This window comes from Natator depressus, chromosome 1 (assembly GCF_965152275.1).
Source record: "Natator depressus isolate rNatDep1 chromosome 1, rNatDep2.hap1, whole genome shotgun sequence".
In the NCBI taxonomy this organism is placed as follows: domain Eukaryota; kingdom Metazoa; phylum Chordata; order Testudines; family Cheloniidae; genus Natator; species Natator depressus.
This window is the reverse complement of record NC_134234.1, coordinates 3625505-3653126: the sequence shown is the minus strand read 5'-3', so window position 1 is coordinate 3653126 and position 27622 is coordinate 3625505. Positions and strand designations below refer to the sequence as shown.

The window sequence follows — 27622 nt, the reverse complement described above, 5'->3', positions numbered from 1 at the left end:
GGAAGAGACCTCAGGAGGTCATCTAGTCCAACCCCCTGCTCAAAGCAGGACCAATCCCCAATTAAATCATCCCAGCCAGGGCTTTGTCAAGCCTGACCTTAAAAACTCCTAAGGAAGGAGATTCCACCACCTCCCTAGGTAACACATTCCAGTGTTTCACCACCCTCCTAGTGAAAAAGTTTTCCTTTTGAAAAAGGTCCTTTTCTGCAGAACTGCTGCTTAGCCAGTTGGTCCCCAGCCTGTAGTGGTGCATGGGATTCTTCCATCCTAAGGGAAGGACTCTGCACTCTGCTAATAAAGTAGGTTCCCCTCCCCCACAATTGTAGTCTGTTGCACAGTTGGCTGGATTCACAAGAACGAGGATCCAATTGTTCATTAGAACTTCCCCGCCCCACAAGTTGGCTCACCAAGGAAAGGGCCCAGAGGGTGTATCCCCACACTGTGTTCTCCTGAAACATAGGTATTTTGTCTCTGTTCATAGGAGGGCAACCCCGTCTGTTGTCATGCTCCTTCATTGACCTCCAAGTGGTGTTGATTGTTTGCAATTGTCTCTGATGGTTTTCTATTGATCGTCTTGGGATGGAGCATGGCTGGAGAACTGATCCTGGCATTACATCCCCAGCTAACCAGGGCGGGTGACGACACCCTCCGGGAATAGCCTTCACCAAGACACACTATCGCCCTGGTGAATAACTTCTACACCAAGTCCATAAAGCACATTGTCAATATCAATATATGTTATTCCTTAACTATTACCTGGACATGCCTTTTGCAATGGTTATGAAGCTTGAGAAGTTACAAGCTTTCTGCACAGCCCTCACATGCTTCTCTTTATGGGTAAATATTGCATCAGACTTGTTTGTGGTGTAGTGTGTTTGTCAGGCCTGAGATGAGAGCTGTTTGAAAGAACAGGGAACGCTTTGTGAGGGGAAGAAAGGGTTAATTCTCTGCTGCTCTTCACCACCTGAGCCTATCACAGAGGCCAGGTCCCTGTGGATCTGGGCTGGCTCTGAGTCCCCCTTTGGGATTCACAGAACAGCAGTATAAATATCCCTGTAGCTCAGCCCCGGTCAGTGCAGATTCCCTGCCGCCCGCAGCTCCCCGACTGGGTCACAGACGGAGATTCCTCCTCCCCAGCTGGGGCCGGAGCCTGGTGAGTCCTTTGCATGGAATGAATCCAATTCAAGTTGCAGTGGGGGAGGTTTAAGTTGGATATTAGGAAAAACTTTTTCACCAAGAGGATGGTGAAACACTGGAATGTGTTACCTAGGGAGGTGGTAGAATCTCCTTCCTTAGAAGTTTTTAAGGTCAGGCTTGACAAAGCCCTGGCTGGGATGATTTAATTGGGGATTGGTCCTGCTTTGAGCAGGGGGTTGGACTAGATGACCTCCTGAGGTCCCTTCCAACCCTGATATTCTATGATTCTATGAATCTCTCTCCCTGAGGAGACTTGCTCCTGACTTCCATGCTGGCCCCAAAGTGTGCTCACTTTGCCGATGAGGAAACCAAGGAGGAAAGAAACTCTCCCACGGTGACACAGCAGGTTGGAGGGAGAACCAAGACTAGAGACCCTGTCTCCCAATGTGCAGTCCAGGGCACTGCTCAGTGTCCCAGGGTATGGCCCCCTTGGCTGCTGCTTTCTGTTGCCACTAAGAATGCAGCTCAGATGCAGCTTGTCACGGAGGAGATGCACACACCGGGCTCTCTCACAGGCTGATTTTATCTTTGTGATTTCTTGGTTTGTTGTTTCCCTTCATCTCAGAACAGAGACTCATTCAGTCTGGCTGCCTTTTGTGGAAGGGAGCTGTGTTGTTGTAGCCATGTCAGTCCCAGGATATTAGAGAGACAAGGTGAGGAGGGAATAGCTTTCATTGGACCCAACTTCTGTTGATGAGAGAGACCAGCTTTGGAGCTTACACAGTGTAAGTACATAGTAAATACTCCCCTACAGTTCCAGTGAAAACCTGGCTTTAATTTCCAAGGACTTTGAGTCACCTTGTTACCCCCGGACTCAGTGAGGGGGGACTCTCCTTTCAGGTAGGCCAGCCCTTTCTTCTCCTTGCATGGAAACAATAGGTGCATCCCCGCCTCTGATCTCCTGTGAATTGGCACCCTGTGATATTCTGCCCCTGATCCTGGCTACTCACTGAAATCCCGATGCTCTGCCCCAAAAGGAGCAGTGCATTCCAGTTTAACTGTGTGATGGGATCCCCGGGGTGCAGCCTGGGATGGTGGGACTGCTGTGCCACTTGAACTCTGCAGCCTGGGCTCTCCATCACAATGTTGCTAATGACCAGCAGCAAACCCCTCCAGGTGTTGGTGTCACTCAGCACAACCACATGTGGAGCCCCCCGACCCAGCTAGAGTGCATGAATCACACAGGGAATGGCACCAACCAAATCATCCCAGCTCCCAGCCTTGTAGCTCAGGAATTTACCATCTTGCACTGCTCAAGATGAGCAATGCACATTTATTAATTGGCTCCTCACTTCATCAATGGAAAGTGGATGTACCCCAGCCTGTGTAAAACCTGAGCAGATTTACCTCACACTTCAGGCAAATGCGCTGGTAAAGACAAATGGTAAAAGAAGTTTATTGACTACAAGTGATAGATTTTAAGTGATTATAAGTGATAGGCAAAATGTCAGTGTTAGTTACCAAATAATATAAACTATAAGCACAAAGTATAAACCCTATTTGACCGGGCAACACCTCGATTAAGCAGTTTTTATCACCCCTCTGGATACTGCAGTTCATAGTACAGAGATTTGAACCTTGGAACTGGGACCAGTCCCCTCTGTGGGAGTCTTCAGCCTTTTGAGTGTCTTTTTTGCTTGCAGCATAGGTGGGGACAGGAGAAAGGCCAAGCATGGGCCCTCTGTGTTCTGTTTTGTACCCTCAGTCCCATTTGCTTTGACAACACAAGTCCAGGCATGTCTGGGGGGCATTGCTGAGTCTCGAGGCAAGGCTGAGCAATTCCCCTGGTGTGGCCTCATTCAGGTGAGTCATTGAATTGCAGCTCCCTTGCTGGACAATGGCTGTTGATGGGCTATTTGACACCCTGTACGAGCACTGGTCACTTTCCTTGGTGTTGTCTCTGGGATCTAATATCCAGCTGATTCCCCAGCTTACAGCATGTTTTAGTGCCAACCAGAAAACACAATTCTCATAACTTCATGAACACTAAAAATATACATATTTAGAGAGAATAGTGACTTTCAGCTGATCATAAGCTTTTCCCTGACACCTCACGTGGAATGCTTTATATCCAATATCATAATTATATACAGATGGGGAATATGGGACTTACAAGACTCTTATAGTATGTCACACTCAGTTTTGCATTAAATCAACACTCCTTTATTACACATGGCGCCTGTGAGCACTAAGAATAAAACAAAAGTCGGGTCAGTTAAGAAGAAAGGAGAGTTAACTAGAAACAAGAGAGAGGTGGAAACAAGTGGATACAATATAAAATCACAAAACGAGAACTTGGGTCAATAGTTCACCTTTCATAGAATAATAGAATCATAGACGATTAGGGTTGGAAGAGACCTCAGGAGGTCATCTTGTCCAATTGCCTGCTCCAAGCAGGACCAACACCCACTAAATCACCTCAGCCAAGGTTTTGTTAAGTTGGGCCTTAAAAACCTGTAAGGAAGAAGATTCTACCACCTCTCTAGGGAACCCATTCCAGTGCTTCACCACCCTCCTAGTGAAAGAGTGTTTCCTAATATCCAGCCTAGACCTCCCCCACTGCAACTTGAGACCATTGCTTCTTCATCTGTCATCTGCCACCACTGAGAACAGCTGAGCTCCATCCTCTTTGTAACCCCCCTTCATGTAGTTGAAGGCTGCTATCAAATCCCCCCTCACTCTTCTCTTCTGCAGATTAAATAACCCCAGTTCCCCCAGTCTCACCTCGTAAGTCATGTGCCCCAACCCCCTAATCATTTCCGTTGCCCTCTGCTGGACTCTCTCCAATTTGTCCACATCCCTTCTGTAGTGGGGGGATCAAAACTGGATGCAGTACTCCAGGTGTGGCCTCACTAGTGCCAAATAGAGGGGAATAATCACTTCCCTCAATCTGCTGGCAATGCTCCTACTAATACATCCCAGTATGCCATTGGATTTCTTGGGAATGAGGGCACATTGCTGACTCATATCCAGCTTCTCATCCACTGTAACCCCTAGGTCATAGGATCATAGAATATCAGGGTTGGAAGAGACCTCAGGAGGTCATCTAGTCCAACCCCCTGCTCAAAGCAGGACCAATCCCCAATTAAATCATCCCAGCCAGGGCTTTGTCAAGCCTGACCTTAAAAACTCCTAAGGAAGGAGATTCCACCACCTCCCTAGGTAACACATTCCAGTGTTTCACCACCCTCCTAGTGAAAAAGTTTTCCTTTTGAAAAAGGTCCTTTTCTGCAGAACTGCTGCTTAGCCAGTTGGTCCCCAGCCTGTAGTGGTGCATGGGATTCTTCCATCCTAAGGGAAGGACTCTGCACTCTGCTAATAAAGTAGGTTCCCCTCCCCCACAATTGTAGTCTGTTGCACAGTTGGCTGGATTCACAAGAACGAGGATCCAATTGTTCATTAGAACTTCCCCGCCCCACAAGTTGGCTCACCAAGGAAAGGGCCCAGAGGGTGTATCCCCACACTGTGTTCTCCTGAAACATAGGTATTTTGTCTCTGTTCATAGGAGGGCAACCCCGTCTGTTGTCATGCTCCTTCATTGACCTCCAAGTGGTGTTGATTGTTTGCAATTGTCTCTGATGGTTTTCTATTGATCGTCTTGGGATGGAGCATGGCTGGAGAACTGATCCTGGCATTACATCCCCAGCTAACCAGGGCGGGTGACGACACCCTCCGGGAATAGCCTTCACCAAGACACACTATCGCCCTGGTGAATAACTTCTACACCAAGTCCATAAAGCACATTGTCAATATCAATATATGTTATTCCTTAACTATTACCTGGACATGCCTTTTGCAATGGTTATGAAGCTTGAGAAGTTACAAGCTTTCTGCACAGCCCTCACATGCTTCTCTTTATGGGTAAATATTGCATAAGACTTGTTTGTGGTGTCGTGTGTTTGTCAGGCCTGAGATGAGAGCTGTTTGAAAGAACAGGGAACTCTTTGTGAGGGGAAGAAAGGGTTAATTCTCTGCTGCTCTTCACCACTTGAGCCTATCACAGAGGCCAGGTCCCTGTGGATCTGGGCTGGCTCTGAGTCCCCCTTTGGGATTCACAGAGCAGCAGTATAAATATCCCTGTAGCTCAGCCCCGGTCAGTGCAGATTCCCTGCCGCCCGCAGCTCCCCAACTGGGTCACAGACGGAGATTCCTCCTCCCCAGCTGGGGCCGGAGCCTGGTGAGTCCTTTGCATGGAATGAATCTGAGAAGGGGCAAAGGGAAACACATGAAAGCTATGAAATGTTTGAGCTGGGGTTAGATACAAGCGGGGGGGCGGTCGGGGAACCTCTGACTGCAGGGGCAGGATGGGAGCCGGGGCACGGAGATAACACTCCTGTGACTGCGCTGAGGGTCAGCGTTAGGGAGAGGTCACCAGGTTACCCTGATCCACTCCCACGGAAGTCACTGGGGGTCTTGCTGTTGAACTCAGTGGGCCCTGGACTGGGCCGTTCCTGGTTATGTGACTGTGCAGAGTAAACCTCATTGGAAACCTACTCAGGCGCTGTATTATTCTGCACCCCAAATCCTGAAGCCTTCACTAATGCAAAACTTCCATTAAAATCAGTACAGACCTCAGGACTGGGTCTGTTCCGCTTGGCAGAAGTTAGCTGGTTTCAAGCAGCATAGCTGTGAATGTCCAAACTGTAGAACCCAGGAGCAACCAACAAGGGCTCTTTTGATACTGATTGTGATGGATTCCCCCTGGGTTGCCATCTGGAACTGGGGTACCACTGAGCCCGCTGACCCACCCGCCTGGGCTGCCACTCACCCTGTTCTGCTGTGACAAGCTGAAAAGCCCTCCAGCCTGCACCTTCACCAGCATTCACACAGGTAGAGACACACCCAGCTGCAATTACACGCAGGCTCTTTAACCACCAGCTTTCCAGGCTAGGACCCCAGAGCAGAACCATCCTGCCCTGTTCAAATCTGGCCAGTGTGTGTGTTTAATACCCGGTCGCCTCTCCCTCAATGTGAAGAGGACCTTGCACACTTGGGGTAACCAAGGAGAGATTTTCATCAAGCACTCTACTCAACGCTCACTGGTTTAGATTATAACAAAACAAGTTTATTAACTACAAAAATAGATTTTAAGATTTTATATAAAGGTTAGTTGCATTTTTGTTTATTTGCTAGGTAATCTGCTTTGATCTGTTTGCTATCACTTATAATCACTTAAAATCTGTCTTTCATCGTTAATAACATTGTTTTTGCTTTATCTAAACTAGTGAGTTGGAATGAAGTGCATGGGGAAATCATAGCTCGAGGGACAAAGGCTGTTGTATATTCCTTTACTCATTCAGGAAGGGGGCGAATTCTATGAGCTTACGCTCTACAGTTATCTGTGCAGGGTAAGACGGTAACATTTTGGGTTTATACTCCAGTGGGTGGTATGAATCTGGGAAGCTGGTGGTCAATTTGGCTGCAGCCTCTCTTTGGTTGGTTCACATGCAGTGGCTGGTTCAAGAGCCTGCATGTCACCGCAGCTGGGTGTGCATCCTGATCTGTGTGTATCCTGGTGTAATGGTGAGATTGGGAGCAGGTCTTCAGTTTTTGACAGCAGCACAGTGTGAGAGGGAGTGCAGGCTGGTGGGTCAGAGGGCTCAATTAAACCCCAGTTCCAGGTGGCACCCCTGGGGGAACCCGTTACACTGTCAACAAATGCACTCCAGGGCTAGCTGACACTTGAGTTCTCACTGATTGTTTCTTTTGCTGTTAGTTATTGGAAACTGAATAGAAGAACCAGGCAATGGTAAATGATGCCAGCTGACAATCACACCTTTTTTGCCCCTGTGACCTACATCCTGACCGGCATCCCGGGTACGGAGGAGTCTCATGTCTGGATCGCCATCCCCTTCTGTCTGATGTACGTTACGACACTTTGTGGGAACTCTCTCCTACTGTTCATCATACTAACAGAACGAAGCCTCCATGAGCCCATGTATCTATTCGTCTCCATGCTGGCCGCTGCTGATCTGCTGTTATCTACCACCACAGTGCCCAAGATGCTGGCTGTATTCTGGTTTAGAGCAGGGGAAATTTCTTTTGCTGCCTGCCTGACCCAGATGTTCTTCATCCATGTCAGTTTTATTGCCGAGTCAGCCATCCTGCTGGCCATGGCGTTTGATCGGTACGTTGCCATCTGCGACCCCCTGAGATACACCAGTGTGCTAACCAAGTCTGTGATCGGGAAGATGGGGCTGGCAGTTGTCACAAGAAGTTTCTGTGTCATTTTCCCTCTCATCTTTCTCGTGAAGCAGCTGAAGTTCTGCAGATCCAACCTCCTGCCTCACAACTATTGCGACTACATGGGCGTAGCCCGGCTGGCCTGTGATGACATCACAGTCAATGTCTGGTATGGTGTAGCCGTGGCTATTTTAGCAATCGGTTTGGATGCTGTGCTCATTGCTTTGTCTTATGGGTTGATCCTCAGGGCCGTCTTCCAGCTCCCCTCCAAGGACGCCCGGCTCAAGGCTCTACGCACCTGCGGCTCCCACCTATGTGTCATACTGATGTTCTACATGCCGGGCTTTTTCTCCTTTTTTGCACACCGATTTGGGCACATCATCCCAGGTTATATTCTCATCCTACTGGCCAACCTCTATGTGCTCATTCCCCCCATGTTAAACCCCATCATTTATGCGGTGACAACAAAAGAGATCCTGAAACGGGTGATCAATCTATTTTATCGATGCTGCAGCAGAAGCTTCTCGCTGAGCCCAAGGAGGCAACAGAAAATGCTTTGGTACTTGGAAATTAAAGCCAGGTTTTCATTGGAACTGTAGGGGAGTATTTACTATGTACTTACACTGTGTAAGCTCCAAAGCTGGTCTCTCTCGTCAACAGAAGTTGGGTCCAATGAAAGCTATTCCCTCCTCACCTTGTCTCTTTAATATCCGGGGACAGACATGGCTACAACAACACAGCTCCCTTCCACAAAAGGCAGCCAGACAGAATGAGTTTCTGCTCTAAGATGAAGGGAAACAACAAACCAAGAAAGCACAAAGGTAAAATCAGCCTGTGAGAGAGCATGGTGTGTGCATCTCCTCTGAGACAACCTGCATCTGAGCTGCACTCTTAGTGGCAACAGAAAGCAGCAGCCAAGGGGGCCATGCCCTGGGACAGTGGGAAGTGCCCTGGACTGCACATTGGGAGACAGGGTCTCTAATCTTGGTTCTCCCTCCAACCTGCTGTGTCACCATGGGAGAGTTTCTTTTCTCCTCGGTTTCCTCATTGGCAAAGTGAGCACACTTTGGGGCCAGCATGGAAGCCAGGAGCAAGTCTCCTCAGGGAGGCAGCACAGGGATTGCATGGCCCTCCTCTGCACAGTCCAGAACCCGAGCAGGGGTGGCTTTGACTGTGCCATCATGGGCCTCCTTGACCTGGAGATCCGCCCCAAGAGGACATGGCAAGGGCACCACACACCCCACGCCCCACCCCACAGCAAACATGGTGATTCATAATGTTTAACGGCATAAGGAACCACAATCTCACCACCTGTATAAGACAGGCCCTATAATTATACCCAGTCACCCCTCTATTGAACCCAGTAATTTTTTTTTTTCGTTACAGCACCTTCCACAAAGATATGTGAGCTCCTAAATCCTTCTCAGGGTCGCTTCTTTTTATCCACCTTACAGTCCATTCATCCAATCCATATTTCTCTAACTTGGTGGCAAGAATACTGTGGGAGACCATATCAAAAGCTTGCAAAAGTCAAGATATACATACACTTTCTCCATATGCACAGAGCTAGTTATCTCATCATAGAAGGCAATCAGGTTGGTGAGGCATGACTTGCCCTTGGTGAATCCATGTTGACTGTTCCTGATCACCTTCCTCTCCTCCAAGTGCTTCAGCATGGATTCCTTGAGGATCTGCTCCGTGATTTTGCTGGGGACTGAGGTGAGTCTGATCGGTCTGTAGTTCCCCACGTTCTCTTTCTTCCATTTTTTGAAGATGGGCACTATATTTGCCTTTTTCTAATCGTCCGTGACCTCCCCCGATCTCCAGAAATTTTCAAAGATAATGGGCAATGGCTCTGCAATCACATCAGCCAACTCCCTCAGCACCCTTGGATGCATTAGATCTGGACCCATGGACTTGTGTATGTCCAGCTTTTCTAAATAGTCCTCAACCTCTTCTTTCAACACAGAGGGCTGGTCACCTCCTCCCCATGCTGTGTTGCCCAGTGCAGCAGTCTGGGAGCTGACTTTGTCTGTGAAGACCACGACGAAAAAAGCACGGAGTTCTTCAGCTTTTTCCATATCCTCTGTCACTATGCTGCCTCCTCCATTCAGTCTCCCTGACCGTCTTGGTTAACAGCTACTGATGGATTGATCCTCCATGGACTTATCTATTGCTTTTTTGATCCCAGTTATACATGTCTGGTTCTCTTTTGAATGCAGTTGTACTTTTGGCCATCACTACATCCCCTTGCAATGAGTTCCACAGGTTACATCTGCGTTGCATGTATAAATACGTCCTCTTCTTTGTCTTAAATCTGCTGCCTATTAATTTCATCGGGTAACCTCTGTTTTTTGTATATTGTGAGAAAGTAAATAACATTTCTCTATTCACTTCCTCCACACCAGTCATGATTTTATAGACCTCTGTCATATCCCTCTGTAGAGGTCTTTTTTCTAAGCTGAACAGCCCAAGTCTTTTTAGGCACGGTGGAAACTCCCAAGGTGAGGAAGGAGTTTGTGGGGAAGCCAGAGGGCCCTGCACCCGACTCCGCAGTCAGCTGTGACTCTCAGCCAGTGTGGAAAACAGAAGGTTTATTTGTCGAAGGAACAGAGTATAGAACAGAACTTGTTAGCCCAAAGTCCGTGACTTTCAGCAAATCCATCTTGGGGGGACCGGGCTGGACACCCCAGACTTCCATCTCCCGAGTCCCTCACAGCAGACTGCCCAGCTTCCAGCGGCCTGACCTCCGACACGCCCGTTGCTCCTCCTCCTGGTCTGTGTCCCCCTTCCCAGGCAAAGTGTCACCTGGTCCCATCCCCCTCCTGGCCTTCAGGTGACGAAGGGCACGGGCCATTCCTTACATGCAGGCAGCTGGAGCCACCTCACCTGGCCCCGAGGGCCTCAGCAATAGTCACACACCCTTATTCCCACCACCTAGTCATTGGTGAAGCACACAGGGAAACTGAGGCACACACAGTATTCATGCAAAACCGTAAGACTCAAATAGGCTCGCATATAACATAAGAAGGAGGAAAAACCCACTTTGTAACAGGTGTGTAGTAGTGCCGAAGGGCCCTGTAGACCGATGTTCAAGACCTGTGATCCCTGACACACAGACAGTAATGGAGACAGAGTCAAACAGGCCGATGGCAGCCTTCTCTCCTGGCGCCCTTTACTATTGCTGCCAATGAAGTCTGGACCAAGAAGACAAATTCTCTGACTCTGCCCCTTGCTGACACAAGCAATCAGGACAGCCCACCTGACCTGGAATCTCTAGGGGACATTACCCTGTGATAATCCGAGACACGTAGGACTGGAAGGGACCTAAATGGGTCATCTAGTCCAGTCCCCTACACTCAAGGCAAACATTTTCGAAAGTGGCTGCTGATTTAAAGATTTTCAGGTTTGGAAGCAGGGGCACCAGAACGAGGCGGGCCAAGGTCCATGGCCCCATCACTTACAACAGTTGGAGGGCTAAGAACTCCCAGTGTTTACTGGCCAGAAGGGCAAGCGAGAGGGGGATGGGGTGGAGAGGAGCGAGTGGGGGGCAGAGGACTGGGGAGAAGGGAGGGGGTGGGGTATCAGTGAGAGGGATGGTGTGAGGGTGGGATTTGAGGAGAACAGGTGGGCTGGGGCTTCAGGGGGAGGGGCAGTGCAAGGTGGGGGTGCAGAGGAGGGGTGGTTCGAGTCTGGGGGCTCAGGGGAAGGAGTGGTGCAGGGCAGGACCTCACGAGAAGGGGCCGTGCCAGGGCGGGGGCTCAGGGGAAGGGCTGGTGCAGGATGGGGGCTCAGGGGAGGGGTGGTGCGAGGACGGGACATCGGGGATGGGGCCGTGCCAGGGCGGGGTGCTTAGGGGAAGGGGCGGTGTAGGGTGGGGGCTCAGGGAGGAGGGGGGGCAAGTCAAGGCATTGGGGAAAGGGGAGATGTGGGCGGGGGGGGCAGGCCAAAGTTCAGGCACCGGTCCCCCCCCCAACCACACACACACTTTTTTGGAGCTTCCGCCACTCCTGTTTGGATGCTGAGCTTGAGTCATCCAGGGTCTGACTTTTCACAGCTGCTGAGCACCCGCCACTCCGGTGGCAGAGAGTGGGCGACACACTATGCCCTGGTGACTTAACTTCTACTCAAGTCCATAGAGCACACTGTCAATATCAATATATGTTATTCCTTAACTATTACCTGGACATGCCTTTTGCAATGGTTATGAAGCTTGAGAAGTTACAAGCTTTCTGCACAGCCCTCACATGCTTCTCTTTATGGGTAAATATTGCATCAGACTTGTTTGTGGTGTAGTGTGTTTGTCAGGCCTGAGATGAGAGCTGTTTGAAAGAACAGGGAACTCTTTGTGAGGGGAAGAAAGGGTTAATTCTCTGCTGCTCTTCACCACCTGAGCCTATCACAGAGGCCAGGTCCCTGTGGATCTGGGCTGGCTCTGAGTCCCCCTTTGGGATTCACAGAACAGCAGTATAAATATCCCTGTAGCTCAGCCCCGGTCAGTGCAGATTCCCTGCCGCCCGCAGCTCCCCGACTGGGTCACAGACGGAGATTCCTCCTCCCCAGCTGGGGCCGGAGCCTGGTGAGTCCTTTGCATGGAATGAATCCAATTCAAGTTGCAGTGGGGGAGGTTTAAGTTGGATATTAGGAAAAACTTTTTCACCAAGAGGGTGGTGAAACACTGGAATGTGTTACCTAGGGAGGTGGTAGAATCTCCTTCCTTAGAAGTTTTTAAGGTCAGGCTTGACAAAGCCCTGGCTGGGATGATTTAATTGGGGATTGGTCCTGCTTTGAGCAGGGGGTTGGACTAGATGACCTCCTGAGGTCCCTTCCAACCCTGATATTCTATGATTCTATGAATCTCTCTCCCTGAGGAGACTTGCTCCTGACTTCCATGCTGGCCCCAAAGTGTGCTCACTTTGCCGATGAGGAAACCAAGGAGGAAAGAAACTCTCCCACGGTGACACAGCAGGTTGGAGGGAGAACCAAGACTAGAGACCCTGTCTCCCAATGTGCAGTCCAGGGCACTGCTCAGTGTCCCAGGGTATGGCCCCCTTGGCTGCTGCTTTCTGTTGCCACTAAGAATGCAGCTCAGATGCAGCTTGTCACGGAGGAGATGCACACACCGGGCTCTCTCACAGGCTGATTTTATCTTTGTGATTTCTTGGTTTGTTGTTTCCCTTCATCTCAGAACAGAGACTCATTCAGTCTGGCTGCCTTTTGTGGAAGGGAGCTGTGTTGTTGTAGCCATGTCAGTCCCAGGATATTAGAGAGACAAGGTGAGGAGGGAATAGCTTTCATTGGACCCAACTTCTGTTGATGAGAGAGACCAGCTTTGGAGCTTACACAGTGTAAGTACATAGTAAATACTCCCCTACAGTTCCAGTGAAAACCTGGCTTTAATTTCCAAGGACTTTGAGTCACCTTGTTACCCCCGGACTCAGTGAGGGGGGACTCTCCTTTCAGGTAGGCCAGCCCTTTCTTCTCCTTGCATGGAAACAATAGGTGCATCCCCGCCTCTGATCTCCTGTGAATTGGCACCCTGTGATATTCTGCCCCTGATCCTGGCTACTCACTGAAATCCCGATGCTCTGCCCCAAAAGGAGCAGTGCATTCCAGTTTAACTGTGTGATGGGATCCCCGGGGTGCAGCCTGGGATGGTGGGACTGCTGTGCCACTTGAACTCTGCAGCCTGGGCTCTCCATCACAATGTTGCTAATGACCAGCAGCAAACCCCTCCAGGTGTTGGTGTCACTCAGCACAACCACATGTGGAGCCCCCCGACCCAGCTAGAGTGCATGAATCACACAGGGAATGGCACCAACCAAATCATCCCAGCTCCCAGCCTTGTAGCTCAGGAATTTACCATCTTGCACTGCTCAAGATGAGCAATGCACATTTATTAATTGGCTCCTCACTTCATCAATGGAAAGTGGATGTACCCCAGCCTGTGTAAAACCTGAGCAGATTTACCTCACACTTCAGGCAAATGCGCTGGTAAAGACAAATGGTAAAAGAAGTTTATTGACTACAAGTGATAGATTTTAAGTGATTATAAGTGATAGGCAAAATGTCAGTGTTAGTTACCAAATAATATAAACTATAAGCACAAAGTATAAACCCTATTTGACCGGGCAACACCTCGATTAAGCAGTTTTTATCACCCCTCTGGATATTGCAGTTCATAGTACAGAGATTTGAACCTTGGAACTGGGACCAGTCCCCTCTGTGGGAGTCTTCAGCCTTTTGAGTGTCTTTTTTGCTTGCAGCATAGGTGGGGACAGGAGAAAGGCCAAGCATGGGCCCTCTGTGTTCTGTTTTGTACCCTCAGTCCCATTTGCTTTGACAACACAAGTCCAGGCATGTCTGGGGGGCATTGCTGAGTCTCGAGGCAAGGCTGAGCAATTCCCCTGGTGTGGCCTCATTCAGGTGAGTCATTGAATTGCAGCTCCCTTGCTGGACAATGGCTGTTGATGGGCTATTTGACACCCTGTACGAGCACTGGTCACTTTCCTTGGTGTTGTCTCTGGGATCTAATATCCAGCTGATTCCCCAGCTTACAGCATGTTTTAGTGCCAACCAGAAAACACAATTCTCATAACTTCATGAACACTAAAAATATACATATTTAGAGAGAATAGTGACTTTCAGCTGATCATAAGCTTTTCCCTGACACCTCACGTGGAATGCTTTATATCCAATATCATAATTATATACAGATGGGGAATATGGGACTTACAAGACTCTTATAGTATGTCACACTCAGTTTTGCATTAAATCAACACTCCTTTATTACACATGGCGCCTGTGAGCACTAAGAATAAAACAAAAGTCGGGTCAGTTAAGAAGAAAGGAGAGTTAACTAGAAACAAGAGAGAGGTGGAAACAAGTGGATACAATATAAAATCACAAAACGAGAACTTGGGTCAATAGTTCACCTTTCATAGAATAATAGAATCATAGACGATTAGGGTTGGAAGAGACCTCAGGAGGTCATCTTGTCCAATTGCCTGCTCCAAGCAGGACCAACACCCACTAAATCACCCCAGCCAAGGTTTTGTTAAGTTGGGCCTTAAAAACCTGTAAGGAAGAAGATTCTACCACCTCTCTAGGGAACCCATTCCAGTGCTTCACCACCCTCCTAGTGAAAGAGTGTTTCCTAATATCCAGCCTAGACCTCCCCCACTGCAACTTGAGACCATTGCTTCTTCATCTGTCATCTGCCACCACTGAGAACAGCTGAGCTCCATCCTCTTTGTAACCCCCCTTCATGTAGTTGAAGGCTGCTATCAAATCCCCCCTCACTCTTCTCTTCTGCAGATTAAATAACCCCAGTTCCCCCAGTCTCACCTCGTAAGTCATGTGCCCCAACTCCCTAATCATTTCCGTTGCCCTCTGCTGGACTCTCTCCAATTTGTCCACATCCCTTCTGTAGTGGGGGGACCAAAACTGGATGCAGTACTCCAGGTGTGGCCTCACTAGTGCCAAATAGAGGGGAATAATCACTTCCCTCAATCTGCTGGCAATGCCCCTACTAATACATCCCAGTATGCCATTGGATTTCTTGGGAATGAGGGCACATTGCTGACTCATATCCAGCTTCTCATCCACTGTAACCCCTAGGTCATAGGATCATAGAATATCAGGGTTGGAAGAGACCTCAGGAGGTCATCTAGTCCAACCCCCTGCTCAAAGCAGGACCAATCCCCAATTAAATCATCCCAGCCAGGGCTTTGTCAAGCCTGACCTTAAAAACTCCTAAGGAAGGAGATTCCACCACCTCCCTAGGTAACACATTCCAGTGTTTCACCACCCTCCTAGTGAAAAAGTTTTCCTTTTGAAAAAGGTCCTTTTCTGCAGAACTGCTGCTTAGCAAGTTGGTCCCCAGCCTGTAGTGGTGCATGGGATTCTTCCATCCTAAGGGAAGGACTCTGCACTCTGCTAATAAAGTAGGTTCCCCTCCCCCACAATTGTAGTCTGTTGCACAGTTGGCTGGATTCACAAGAACGAGGATCCAATTGTTCATTAGAACTTCCCCGCCCCACAAGTTGGCTCACCAAGGAAAGGGCCCAGAGGGTGTATCCCCACACTGTGTTCTCCTGAAACATAGGTATTTTGTCTCTGTTCATAGGAGGGCAACCCCGTCTGTTGTCATGCTCCTTCATTGACCTCCAAGTGGTGTTGATTGTTTGCAATTGTCTCTGATGGTTTTCTATTGATTGTCTTGGGATGGAGCATGGCTGGAGAACTGATCCTGGCATTACATCCCCAGCTAACCAGGGCGGGTTAGCTGGGCATGTAATGCCCAGGGGAAGAAAGGGGTTAATTCTCTGCTGCTCTTCACCACTTGAGCCTATCACAGAGGCCAGGTCCCTGTGGATCTGGGCTGGCTCTGAGTCCCCCTTTGGGATTCACAGAGCAGCAGTATAAATATCCCTGTAGCTCAGCCCCGGTCAGTGCAGATTCCCTGCCGCCTGCAGCTCCCCAGCTGGGTCACAGACGGAGATTCCTCCTCCCCAGCTGGGGCCGGAGCCTGGTGAGTCCTTTGCATGGAATGAATCTGTGAAGGGGCAAATGGAAACACATGAAAGCTATGAAATGTTTGAGCTGGGGTTAGATACAAGCGGGGGGGCGGGGGGGGAACCTCTGACTGCAGGGGCAGGATGGGAGCCGGGGCACGGAGATAACACTCCTGTGACTGCGCTGAGGGTCAGTGTTAGGGAGAGGTCACCAGGTTACCCTGATCCACTCCCACGGAAGTCACTGGGGGTCTTGCTGTTGAACTCAGTGGGCCCTGGACTCGGCCGTTCCTGGTTATGTGACTGTGCAGAGTAAACCTCATTGGAAACCTACTCAGGCGCTGTATTATTCTGCACCCCAAATCCTGAAGCCTTCACTAATGCAAAACTTCCATTAAAATCAGTATAGACCTCAGGACTGGGTCTGTTCCGCTTGGCAGAAGTTAGCTGGTTTCAAGCAGCATAGCTGTGAATGTCCAAACTGTAGAACCCAGGAGCAACCAACAAGGACTCTTTTGATACTGATTGTGATGGATTCCCCCTGGGTTGCCATCTGGAACTGGGGTACCACTGAGCCCGCTGACCCACCCGCCTGGGCTGCCACTCACCCTGTACTGCTGTGACAAGCTGAAAAGCCCTCCAGCCTGCACCTTCATCAGCATTCACACAGGTAGAGACACACCCAGCTGCAATTACACGCAGGCTCTTTAACCACCAGCTTTCCAGGCTAGGACCCCAGAGCAGAACCATCCTGCCCTTTTCAAATCTGGCCAGTGTGTGTGTTTAATACCCGGTCGCCTCTCCCTCAATGTGAAGAGGACCTTGCACACTTGGGGTAACCAAGGAGAGATTTTCATCAAGCACTCTACTCAACGCTCACTGGTTTAGATTATAACAAAACAAGTTTATTAACTACAAAAAATAGATTTTAAGATTTTATATAAAGGTTAGGTTGCATTTTTGTTTATTTGCTAGGTAATCTGCTTTGATCTGTTTGCTATCACTTATAATCACTTAAAATCTGTCTTTCATCGTTAATAACATTGTTTTTGCTTTATCTAAACTAGTGAGTTGGAATGAAGTGCATGGGGAAATCATAGCTCGAGGGACAAAGGCTGTTGTATATTCCTTTACTCATTCAGGAAGGGGGCGAATTCTATGAGCTTACGCTGTACAGTTATCTGTGCAGGGTAAGACGGTAACATTTTGGGTTTATACTCCAGTGGGTGGTATGAATCTGGGAAGCTGGTGGTCAATTTGGCTGCAGCCTCTCTTTTGTTGGTTCACATGCAGTGGCTGGTTCAAGAGCCTGCATGTCACTGCAGCTGGGTGTGCATCCTGATCTGTGTGTATCCTGGTGTAATGGTGAGATTGGGAGCAGGTCTTCAGTTTTTGACAGCAGCACAGTGTGAGAGGGAGTGCAGGCTGGTGGGTCAGAGGGCTCAATTAAACCCCAGTTCCAGGTGGCACCCCTGGGGGAACCCGTTACACTGTCAACAAATGCACTCCAGGGCTAGCTGACACTTGAGTTCTCACGGATTGTTTCTTTTGCTGTTAGTTATTGGAAACTGAATAGAAGATCCAAGCAATGGTAAATGATGCCAGCTGACAATCACACCTTTTTTGCCCCTGTGACCTACATCCTGACCGGCATCCCGGGTACGGAGGAGTCTCATGTCTGGATCGCCATCCCCTTCTGTCTGATGTACGTTACGACACTTTGTGGGAACTCTCTCCTACTGTTCATCATACTAACAGAACGAAGCCTCCATGAGCCCATGTATCTATTCGTCTCCATGCTGGCCGCTGCTGATCTGCTGTTATCTACCACCACAGTGCCCAAGATGCTGGCTGTATTCTGGTTTAGAGCAGGGGAAATTTCTTTTGCTGGCTGCCTGACCCAGATGTTCTTCATCCATGTCAGTTTTATTGCCGAGTCGGCCATCCTGCTGGCCATGGCGTTTGATCGGTACGTTGCCATCTGTGACCCCCTGAGATATAACATCCTGCTGACCAAGTCTCTGATCGGGAAGATAGGGCTGGCAGTTGTCACAAGAAGTTTCTGTATCATTTTCCCTCTCATCTTTCTCGTGAAGCAGCTGAAGTTCTGCAGATCCAACCTCCTGCCTCACACCTATTGTGAGCACATCGGCGTAGCCCGGCTGGCCTGTGACGATGTCACAGTCAACATCTGGTATGGCGTAGCCATAGCTATTTTAGCAATCGGTTTGGATGCTGTGCTCATTGCTATATCTTATGGGCTGATCCTCAGAGCCGTCTTCCGGCTCCCCTCCAAGGACGCCCGGCTCAAGGCTCTACGCACCTGCGGCTCCCATGTCTGTGTCATACTGATGTTCTACATGCCGGCCTTTTTCTCCTTTTTTGCACACCGATTTGGGCACATCATCCCAGGTTATATTCTCATCCTACTGGCCAACCTCTATGTGCTCATTCCCCCCATGTTAAACCCCATCGTTTATGCGGTGACAACGAAAAAGGTTCTGAAATGGGTGATCAATGTGTTTTCGTCAGTGTTGCAGTAGGAGCTTCCTGCTGAGCTAAAGCAGGCAACAGAAATTACATTGGGACTGGGAGATTAAAGCCAGGTTTTCATTGGAACTACAGGGGTGTATTTACTATGTACTTACACTGTGTGAGGTCGAAAGCTGGTCTCTCTTGCCAACAGAATTTGGGTCCAATGAAAGATATCTCCACCCCCACTTTGTCTCTCTAATATCCTGGGACCGACATGGCTACAACAGCACCGATCACTTCCACAAAAGGCAGCCAGACTGAATGAGTCTGTGCTCTAAGATGAAGGGAAACAACAAACCAAGAAAGCACAAAGGTAAAATCAGCCTGTGAGAGAGCACGGTGTGTGCATCTCCTCCGTGACAAGCTGCATCTGAACTGCACTCTTAGTGGCAACAGAAAGCAGCAGCCAAGGGGGACATGCCATACAGCCATGGGAAGTGCACTGTGCTGCACATTGGGACACAGGGGCTCTAGTGTTCATTCTGCCACTGACCTGCTGTGTCACCTTGGGAGAGTTTCTTTCCTCCTCAGTTTCCTCACTGGCAAAGTGACCACACTTTGGGGCCTGCATGGAAGTCAGGAGCAAGTCTCCTCTACTCAGGGAGACAGCACAGTGATTACATGGGCCTCCTGCACACAGCCCAGAACCCGAGCAGGGGTGGCTTTGACTGTGCCATCATGGGCCTCCTTGACCTGGAGATCCACCCTAATAGGAAATGGCTAGGGCAGCACACACCCCACACACCACCCCAGGGCAAACATGGTGATTCAGTGTTTAAGCAGGCCCTAGAATTTCAGCCAGTGACCTCTGTATTCAGCCCAATAACTTGTGTTTGGCTAAGGCACTCTCCACAAAGACATGTGATCTCCTGAATCCTTCTCAGGGTCACTGGTTTGCCGGCCTCAGTCCCCCATTCTGTAGCCAAAGCCTGTGTCCCACGGACCTTGTGTTTGGTACCTTATGGCATATTTTGCGTGGATGGGCCCTACTTACCTAATCTGATCTCACTCTCTTCCCTACATAGATGGCTTCATGGGGCTGACCGAGAGGGAGAGAGGTCAGGGGGTGCTGTGGCCTGGTGCAGTGGGTGAGGGACTCATCTGCACGTGCTCTCTGGTCCACCAACTGTGGGAGAGAGAGACAAAAACCTTGTGTGTGTGATTAGCTGTGCCTTACCCCCTGCTAGTGGGATGTTTTGCCACTGAGGATAATGTGATGACTCCTCCTAGGGATCAGAGGCTTGTGTAACCATCTGCTAATGCACAAAAATGCTGCAGGAAAGTTTTTCTGCTTTTTTTCCCACCTTCCATTCCTGGAGCTGTGCAGTAGAAATGTATCATAAGAACATAAAAATGGCATATACTGTGTCAGACAAATGGTCCATCTTGCCCAGTGTCCTGCCTTCTGACAGTGACCAATGCCAGGTGCTTCAGGGGAGTGAGCAGAATAGGGAAATCATCAAGTGATCCATGCCCTGTCATCCCATCCTGGCTTCTGGCGATCAGAGTTTTTGGGACACCAGCAGCATGGGGTTGAATCCTTGACCATTGTGGCTAATAGCCATTGATGGACCTATCCTCCATCAACTTATGTAAGTCCTTTCCAATCCTTTTCCATCACAACATCCCCTGGCAATGAGTTCCACAGGTTAGCGCTGTTTTCCATAAAAAAAAAATACTTTCTCTTTTTTTGTATTAAATCTGCTGCCCTGGTTTGTGCAGTGTGTGAAAAAGTAAATAACATTTCTCTATTCACTTTCTCCACACCTTGGTTGTCTCTTTTCCAGGCTGAACAGTCCAAGTCTCTTTAGTCTCTCTTCATATGGAAGCTGTTCCATCCCCTTAATCATCTTTGTTGCCCCTCTCTGAACCTTTTCAAGTTACACTATATCCTTTTTGAGACGGGGCTACCAGAACTGGACACACTATTGAAGGTGTGAGCGTACCATGGATTTATATTGTGGCAGTATGATATTTTCTATCCATTCCCTAATGGTTCTTAACCATCCATTAGCCTTTTTAACCACTCCTGTGCCTAGGCCAGAAGTTTTCAAAGAACTACGCATGTTGACTCCACGATCTCTTTGTTGGGTGGTATCAGCTAATTTAGACCCCATCCTTATATATGTGTAGTTAGGATTATTTATTCCAGTGTGCACCATTTTACACTTATCAATGCTGAATTTCATCGGCCATTTCGTAGCCCAGTCATCCAGTTTTGTGAGATCCCTCTGTAACTGTTCACAGTCTGCTTTGGACTTAACTAGCTTGAATAATTTTGTATCCCCTGCTACCTTTGCCACTTCAGTTTTCCGGATCATTAAGGAATGTGTTGAACAGCACTGGTCCCAGGACAGATCCTTGGGGTGCCCCAGCATTTACCTCACTCCGTTGTGACAATGGACCATTTCCCCCCCTTTGTTTCCTATATTTTAATCAGTAACTGAACCACATGGGGGCCTTCCCTCTTATCCCATGACAGCTTACTTTTCTAAACAGCCTTTGGTGAGGGACCTTGGGAAAGGCTTTCAGAAAGTCCAAGTGCACTATAGCCACTGGACCACCCTGCTCCACATTCTTGTTGATGCCCTAAAGAATTCTCTTAGCTTGGTGAGGCAGGATTTCCCTTTACAAAATCAGTGTTAACTCTTCCCCACATATTGTGTTTATCCTGTAAACCACTGGAGATATTTGCTCCTAGCCGTCGCAGATGTGCCATAGGCTACTAGAGGCAGTCTCATTATCCCATCCCATCATCCAGCTCACTTTGTGATGAGGAAATTTCTGGGGGGCAGAGTGGGCCTGAGGGGGGCTGATACCTCAGGATGGGGGATCGCAGCTGGGGGCTGCCACCTCTGCGAGGGCGGAGCCAGGCTGTGGAGCGGAGGCAGGGCAGGGGCAGGTTTGCACCTCAATGAACTTGAAGTTCACAACCTGTTTAATTTTCCCCATTTTTCCTGCAGCTTTTGGTTGGGGGTTGGGGGCCCTCTGGCTTGGGAAGGAAAGAGGCAGGCGGAGAGTTTGTTACAGACCCCGTTACACACTGGCTCTAAGTTAGTTACCTCTTGTTCCCTCTGTACATCACTAAAGGACAAGAGAAAATGGATCTTTCCTTCCTCCCTAGGCCACTCCTGTAACCCCTGAGTAAAGGGTCTGCATGGCAGGGAGATATAGACCCTGGATGACATCCACACTGGCTGTGAATTGGGACTGGGACTCAGGAGATCTGGGTTCTATCCCTACACTCTACCCACAGGCTGCTGGAGAACCTTGGGCAAATCACTTCGCCGCCCTGTGCCTCAGTCTCCCCATTTGTAAAATGGGAATAATGATACTGCTGTGCTTTGAGACCCACCAATGAAACAGCTCAAAATTATTATTATTATTTAATCTTGTTTCCAATGGGGCCCAAAGGCCTGTGCCAGACACCTCTGAAACAGAGATCCCTGCCCCGAAGAGCTTACAAACTAGGCTAGACATCGCACCAAGGCAGAGGAGAATCTAACCCAGGGAGCTGGCCCGGTGCTGGCTTCACATCCCCGTTATTCCTGGTGCCCTGGGAGTGGAGAAGTGGGGGCTGGTATGCATGATTTGGGCCTGGATTCTGGCATTACGCAGGGCAGGGGGAGGTCGGTTCCCTTCTCCTGCTTCCCCACCCGTAGATCGGTGATCACGGGAGCAAGAACAATATTACGAATATCACCACAGTGAAGCAAACCCAGCCCCCACTGCTCTCCGGCTCTCCTCGGCCCTCCCTGAGCCTCACCACGCATGGTGGACAGCGGAGAGATCACCGTCGCCTGCCCAGTCACTGCCGCCAACCCCCGCATCATCTGAGTCAGGAGGGAAACCCGCCTGGTGAGGGAGGAGTTTGTGGGGAAGCCAGAGGGCCCTGCACCCTGACTCCGCAGTCAGCCGTGACTCTCAGCCAGTGTGGAAAACAGAAGGTTTATTTGTCAAAGGAACAGAGTGTGGAACAGAACTTGTTAACCCAAAATCCGTGACTTTCAGCAAATCCATTTTGGGGGTACCCCTGGTCGGACACCCTGGACTCCCCTGTCTCTGGGTCCCCCTCAGCAGACTGCCCAGCTTCCAGTGGCCCAAACTCCAACACGCCCATTGCTCCTTCCCCTGGTCTTTGTCTCGCTTTCCAGGCAAAGTGTCACCTGGTTGCATCCCCCTATGAAGGGTTCAGTCACAGAGACCCCCTTGGGACTGTCACCTGGTTCTGGTGGGACCCAGCTGAGAGTGCCAGTTCAGGACAAATTGCTTACAGCAGGGCAGTTACAGCCCCAGGCTGGGGTTTCTGTGCACACCGGGGCAAACCCAACCAGCCAAACAGAGAAGACTTCGGTCTCACCCCACTGGCTAACCACAAGTCACACAAGCAATTCCCTTTCACACTCCAGTTTCACAGTATCACCACCAGGGCCCCTCGTTATGGGGATGACTGGTTATGAAAACCAATACCCCAGTAAAAGAAAAATGGTTCTCCTGATCCCAAAGGACCAAGCCCCAGACCCAGGTCAATATACAAATCAGATCTTACCCACAAATCACGCTGTTGCCAATCCTTTAGAATCTAAAATCTAAAGGTTTAGTCATAAAAGGAAAAAGAGAGAGATGAGAGCTAGAATAGGTTCAATGGAATCAATGACACACAGCAACGGCCAAGTTCTTGGTTCAGGCTTGCAGCAGTGATGGAATAAACGGCAGGTTCAAATCAAGTCTCTGGAGAACATCCCCAGCTGGGATGGTTCTATCAGCCCTTGGTTCAAAGCTTCAGTGTAGCAAAGTCCCTCCAGAGGTAGGAAGCAGGACTGAAGACAAGATGGAGGAGCTGCAGCAGGTTTTTACAGTCTCTTGCCATGTGGCCGCTCTTTCTGTGTCCCAAAGACCAGCTGTCCATCCCATGGCCTGGAAAAACCTCAGAGTTCTGGCAGGGACCATAGGCAGGTCCCTGCATCCCTGGCTGAGTCACAAGGTGTATCTGCCTTCTCTCAATGGGTCAACTGTATCACTGATGGTCCTTAATCAGCCACCCAGCAGGCTAGGCAGAGCTGACACCAGCTTGTCTGAGGTGTCACCCAGAAGCGTAGCAGAAGTTTGAAATACAGACAGTACAGATCCAATATTCATAACTTCAACTACAAAAATGGTACATACAGATAGACAGCATCATCATAATCAGCAAACCACAACCTTGCCTTAGACACCTCATATGACCCCCTTTATATAAGATTTGGTGCCAATATAGGACCTTGCTTGCAACAATGATCTATATGGTCCCAGTTCAAGTCAATAACGTCACAGCTGAAGTACGGAAATTACCTCTGAGCCCATTTTCCCTGCCAGCTTGGGACTCCAGAACCCTGCCTTGTTGAGCCAGACACACTAGCCTGCTGCAACACAGACCCAGGTCTGGGCCATGCCCCCAAAGCTGCAGACTTCATCCAAAAACAGCACAGCAGATTACCTCTCTAGCACCCAGACACCCAGCTCCCAATGGGATCAAAACCCCAAACAAATCCGTTTTATTCTGTATAAAACTGATACAGGGTAAACTCATAAACTGTCCACCCTCTATAACACTGATAGAGAGATACGCACAGCTGTTTGCTCCCCCAGCCTTCTCGATAAAAGCGTGGTGTAGACAAGCCTTTATTCTCCTAACTCCAGACACAGAAATAATACATGCGAACAAATAGGATGAACACACTCAGGTGATTATAAGCTTTGTAATGATACCTTACAAGAGACCTTTTTCATACATCATATTCCAGTTACATCATATTCACATTTATGAGAATATTTTCATAAAGCATATGGAGTGCAATGTCACACCCCCTCCTGGGTCTCAGGAGATGAAGGGCACTGGCCATCACTTATGTGCAGGCAGCTGGAGCCACCTCACCTGGCCCCGAGGGCCTCAGCAATAGTCACACACCCTTATTCCCACCACCTAGTCATTGGTGCAGTACACAGGGAAACTGAGGCACACACAGTGTTCATGCAAAACCGTAAGCCTCAAATAGGCTTGCACACAACATAGTAAGTAGGAAAAGCCCACTTTGTCACAGGTGTGTACTGGCGCCTAAGGGCCCTGTAGACTGATGTTCAAGACCTGAGGTCCCTGACACCCAGACAGTAATGGAGACAGTCAAACAGGCCGATGGCAGCCTTTTCTCTTGGCACCCTTTACTATTGCTGCCAATCAAGTTTGGACCGAGAAGACAAATTCTCTGACTCTGCCCCTCGCTGACACAAGCAATCAGGACAGCCCACCTGACCCGGAATGCCTAGGGGACATTACCCAGTGATAATCTGAGACGTGTAGGACTGGAAGGGACCTAAACAGGTCATCTAGCCCAGTCCCCTACACTCAAGGCAAACATTTTCCAAAGTGGCTGCTGATTTAAACGGTTTCCTGTTGGGATGCACACCAGAACGATGGGGGCCAAGGTCCAGGGCCCTGTCACTTTTAAAAGTTGGAGGGCTAAGTCCTCCCAAGGTTTACCAGCCAGAAGGGTGAGCGACAGGGGGAGGGGGCGGAGAGGAGTGTGGGGGGGGTGAGGCCTCAGGGGAAGGGGCAGTGCCGGGGCCGGCTCTAGGGATTTTGCCGCCCCAAGTTCCAAGAGCGCAACTGCCCAAGCAAAAGAAAAGGGTGGCCGGAAAGCCCGCCCTGGAATTGTGCCGCCCCGAGCACGTGCTTTGCTGGTGCCGAGAGCTGGTCCTGGGCAGTGGAGAGCGAGGGCTCAGGGGAAGGAGTGGTGCAGGTCGGGGTTTGGGGAGGAGGGGTGGGATGGGGCCTCAGGGAGAGGGGAGTGCAGGGCGGGGAGGAGGGGTGGTGTGGGGCAAGTCGGGGCCTTGGGGAAAGGGGCGGTGCGGGGCGGGGGCAGGCCACAGTTCAGGCACCACTGCCCCCCCCCCCACCACACACACACTTTTTTGGAGCTTCCGCCGCACCCCTTTGGGTGCTGAGCTTGAGTCATCCAGGGACTGGCTTTTCACAGGGGCTGAGCACCCACCACTCCGGTGCAGAGAGTGGGCGCTGAGAGTGCTCTGCACCGCTTGAAATCTTGGCTGAGGTGAGTCCCAGGCTGGGGGCTGCAGCAGGCCAACTTTGCACCTTGGTAGAGGGACACGGGAACCACCAGACTGGATCTTTGTTGTGTCCATCTAGCCCAGCAGCCTGTCTCCAACAGGGGCCAGCACCAGGTGCTTCAGAAGCAGCTGTGAAATCTCTCATGAGGGGGATACGGGATAATCTTCCCCATACACCCTGCATCCCATCCTTATCTCTAACAGAGATTGGCTTAAACCCTGAGCCATGGGGGTCACTCTCCCTTCCAAAATGTGTGTTGTCATTAACACTGGTAACTCTGGGTATTTCTGATACCCAGATAAATGTCCAATCCCTTTTTGGATCTTGCAAAGGTCTTGGCCTCAACAGAGTCCTGCAGCAGTGAGTTCCACAGTTTGATTACGCGTTTTGTGGGAAAGTATTTCCTTGTATTGATTTTTATTTGCCACCTTTTACTTTCCTTGTATGTTCCTTGTTCTACTGTAATGAGAGGAAGAGTAACTCCCGATTTCCCCTCTCTCTACCACCTACCATCTTATGTCTACACATAGAGTCAGACAAGGGAGGGGAGGTCATATCTTTTATTGGACCAATTTCTATTGGGACAGCGACAAGCTTCCGAGCTACATGGGGGGTGGGGGCGCTTTTGAGCTATATGGGGGGCGGCTTTCGAACTACATGGGGGCCTTACATGGGGGGCCTACATGAGGGGGGCTTTTGAGCTACATGAGTGTCAGTGTCACAAGGTCCTTTCTACACAATGTACAAAAGGAGAAATGATCAGCTCAAACAAATGAGAAGAGGAAAGGGTTAATTCTCTGCTGCTGTTCACCGCCTGAGCCAGTCTCTGAGGCCAGGTCCCTGGGGCTCTGGGCTGGCTCTGAGTCCCCCTGGGATTCACAGGGCAGCAGTATAAATATCCCTGTACCTCAGCCCCGGGCAGTGCGGATTCCCCGCCGCTTGCAGCTCCCTGACTGGGTCACAGACGGAGATTCCTCCTCCCCAGCTGGGGCCGGAGCCTGGTGAGTCGTTTGCGTGGAATGAATCTGTGAAGGGGCGAATGGAAACACATGAAAGCTATGAAATGTCTGAGCTGGGGTTGGATAGCATGGGGGTGTGTAATTCTGACTGCAGGGGCAGGATGGGAGCCAGGGCATGGAGATAACGCTCCCGTGACTGCTCTGAGGTTCGGTGTTAGGAAGAGGTCACCGGGTTACCCTGATCCAGTCCCACGGAAGTCACTGGGGGTCTTGCTGTTGAACTCAGTGGGCTCTGGATTGAGCCGTTCTTGGTTGTGTGACTGCGCAGAGTAAACCTCATTGGAAACCTACTCAGGCCCTGTATTATTCTGCACCACAAATCCTGAGGCCGTCACTCTCATTAACGCCATGAGGACCCCAGGGCTGGGTCCGTTCCGCTTGGCAGAAATTAGCTGGTTTCAAGGAGCCTGGCAGCGAATGTCGGAACTAAAGAACTCAGGCACAACCGACTCTGAGGGCTGCTTTGATACCCGTGTTCCAGCGACTTCGGGGGACCACATCTCCCTACGCTGAATGCGGGACACCTGGTCCAATTACTTGTCTTCCAGCGAGTCCCACAGCAATCCGTCAGAACCCTGCAGTAGAAATGTTCAAATTAACATCAAATAGACTGAGTCCCCGTTAAAAAAAGTACAGCATCGCTGGATTCTTTTTATTTACCTTCTTCTCTTTAAGCTTTAGGGTCCACGCAGGGAGGGGTGACACCCCCCAACCCCCCCATCCCCACGGGGAGAGCTGACACACACACACTCCTGTACACCTCTCTCACAGAGGGGGGGTGACCGACCAACCGACCTGACCCTCCCTGTCCGGCACGTTTCGCCCTCCATGCCTGGCTGGGACCCCGGGATGGACCTGCCTCTCCTGGTACCTCGCGCCATGTCTTCCCAAGGCAATATGTGGGGGGATGCAAGGTCACATAACCCCCCACAGCCATATTTCTGCCAGGGTTCACACCAGTATCTGGCCAGCAGCAGCCTTTCAGCACAGTGCAGGAGGGAAGGGACGGGAGCTGCTTCCAGCCGCAGGAGAGTAGGAGGGGGTGGAAGGGATAAGAACATAAGAAT

At 49.9% G+C, this 27622-nt stretch overlaps 2 protein-coding genes across 2 annotated transcripts; both read left to right on the top strand.

The window, feature by feature from the left end:
- Positions 1–1083: 1083 nt before the first annotated feature.
- On the top strand, positions 1084–8182 carry LOC142000522 (olfactory receptor 52B2-like). Its single transcript, XM_074974923.1, has 2 exons — positions 1084–1153; positions 6914–8182. Exon 2 carries the CDS (start codon positions 6951–6953, stop codon positions 7977–7979), a length of 1029 nt encoding a protein of 342 aa, XP_074831024.1. The 5' UTR covers positions 1084–1153; positions 6914–6950; the 3' UTR covers positions 7980–8182.
- Positions 7709–18439, top strand: LOC142000599 (olfactory receptor 52B2-like). The gene is made up of 2 exons (XM_074975036.1): positions 7709–7767; positions 17455–18439. The coding sequence occupies exon 2, from the start codon at positions 17492–17494 to the stop codon at positions 18437–18439; it is 948 nt and encodes a 315-aa protein (XP_074831137.1). The 5' UTR covers positions 7709–7767; positions 17455–17491.
- Positions 18440–27622: the final 9183 nt, after the last annotated feature.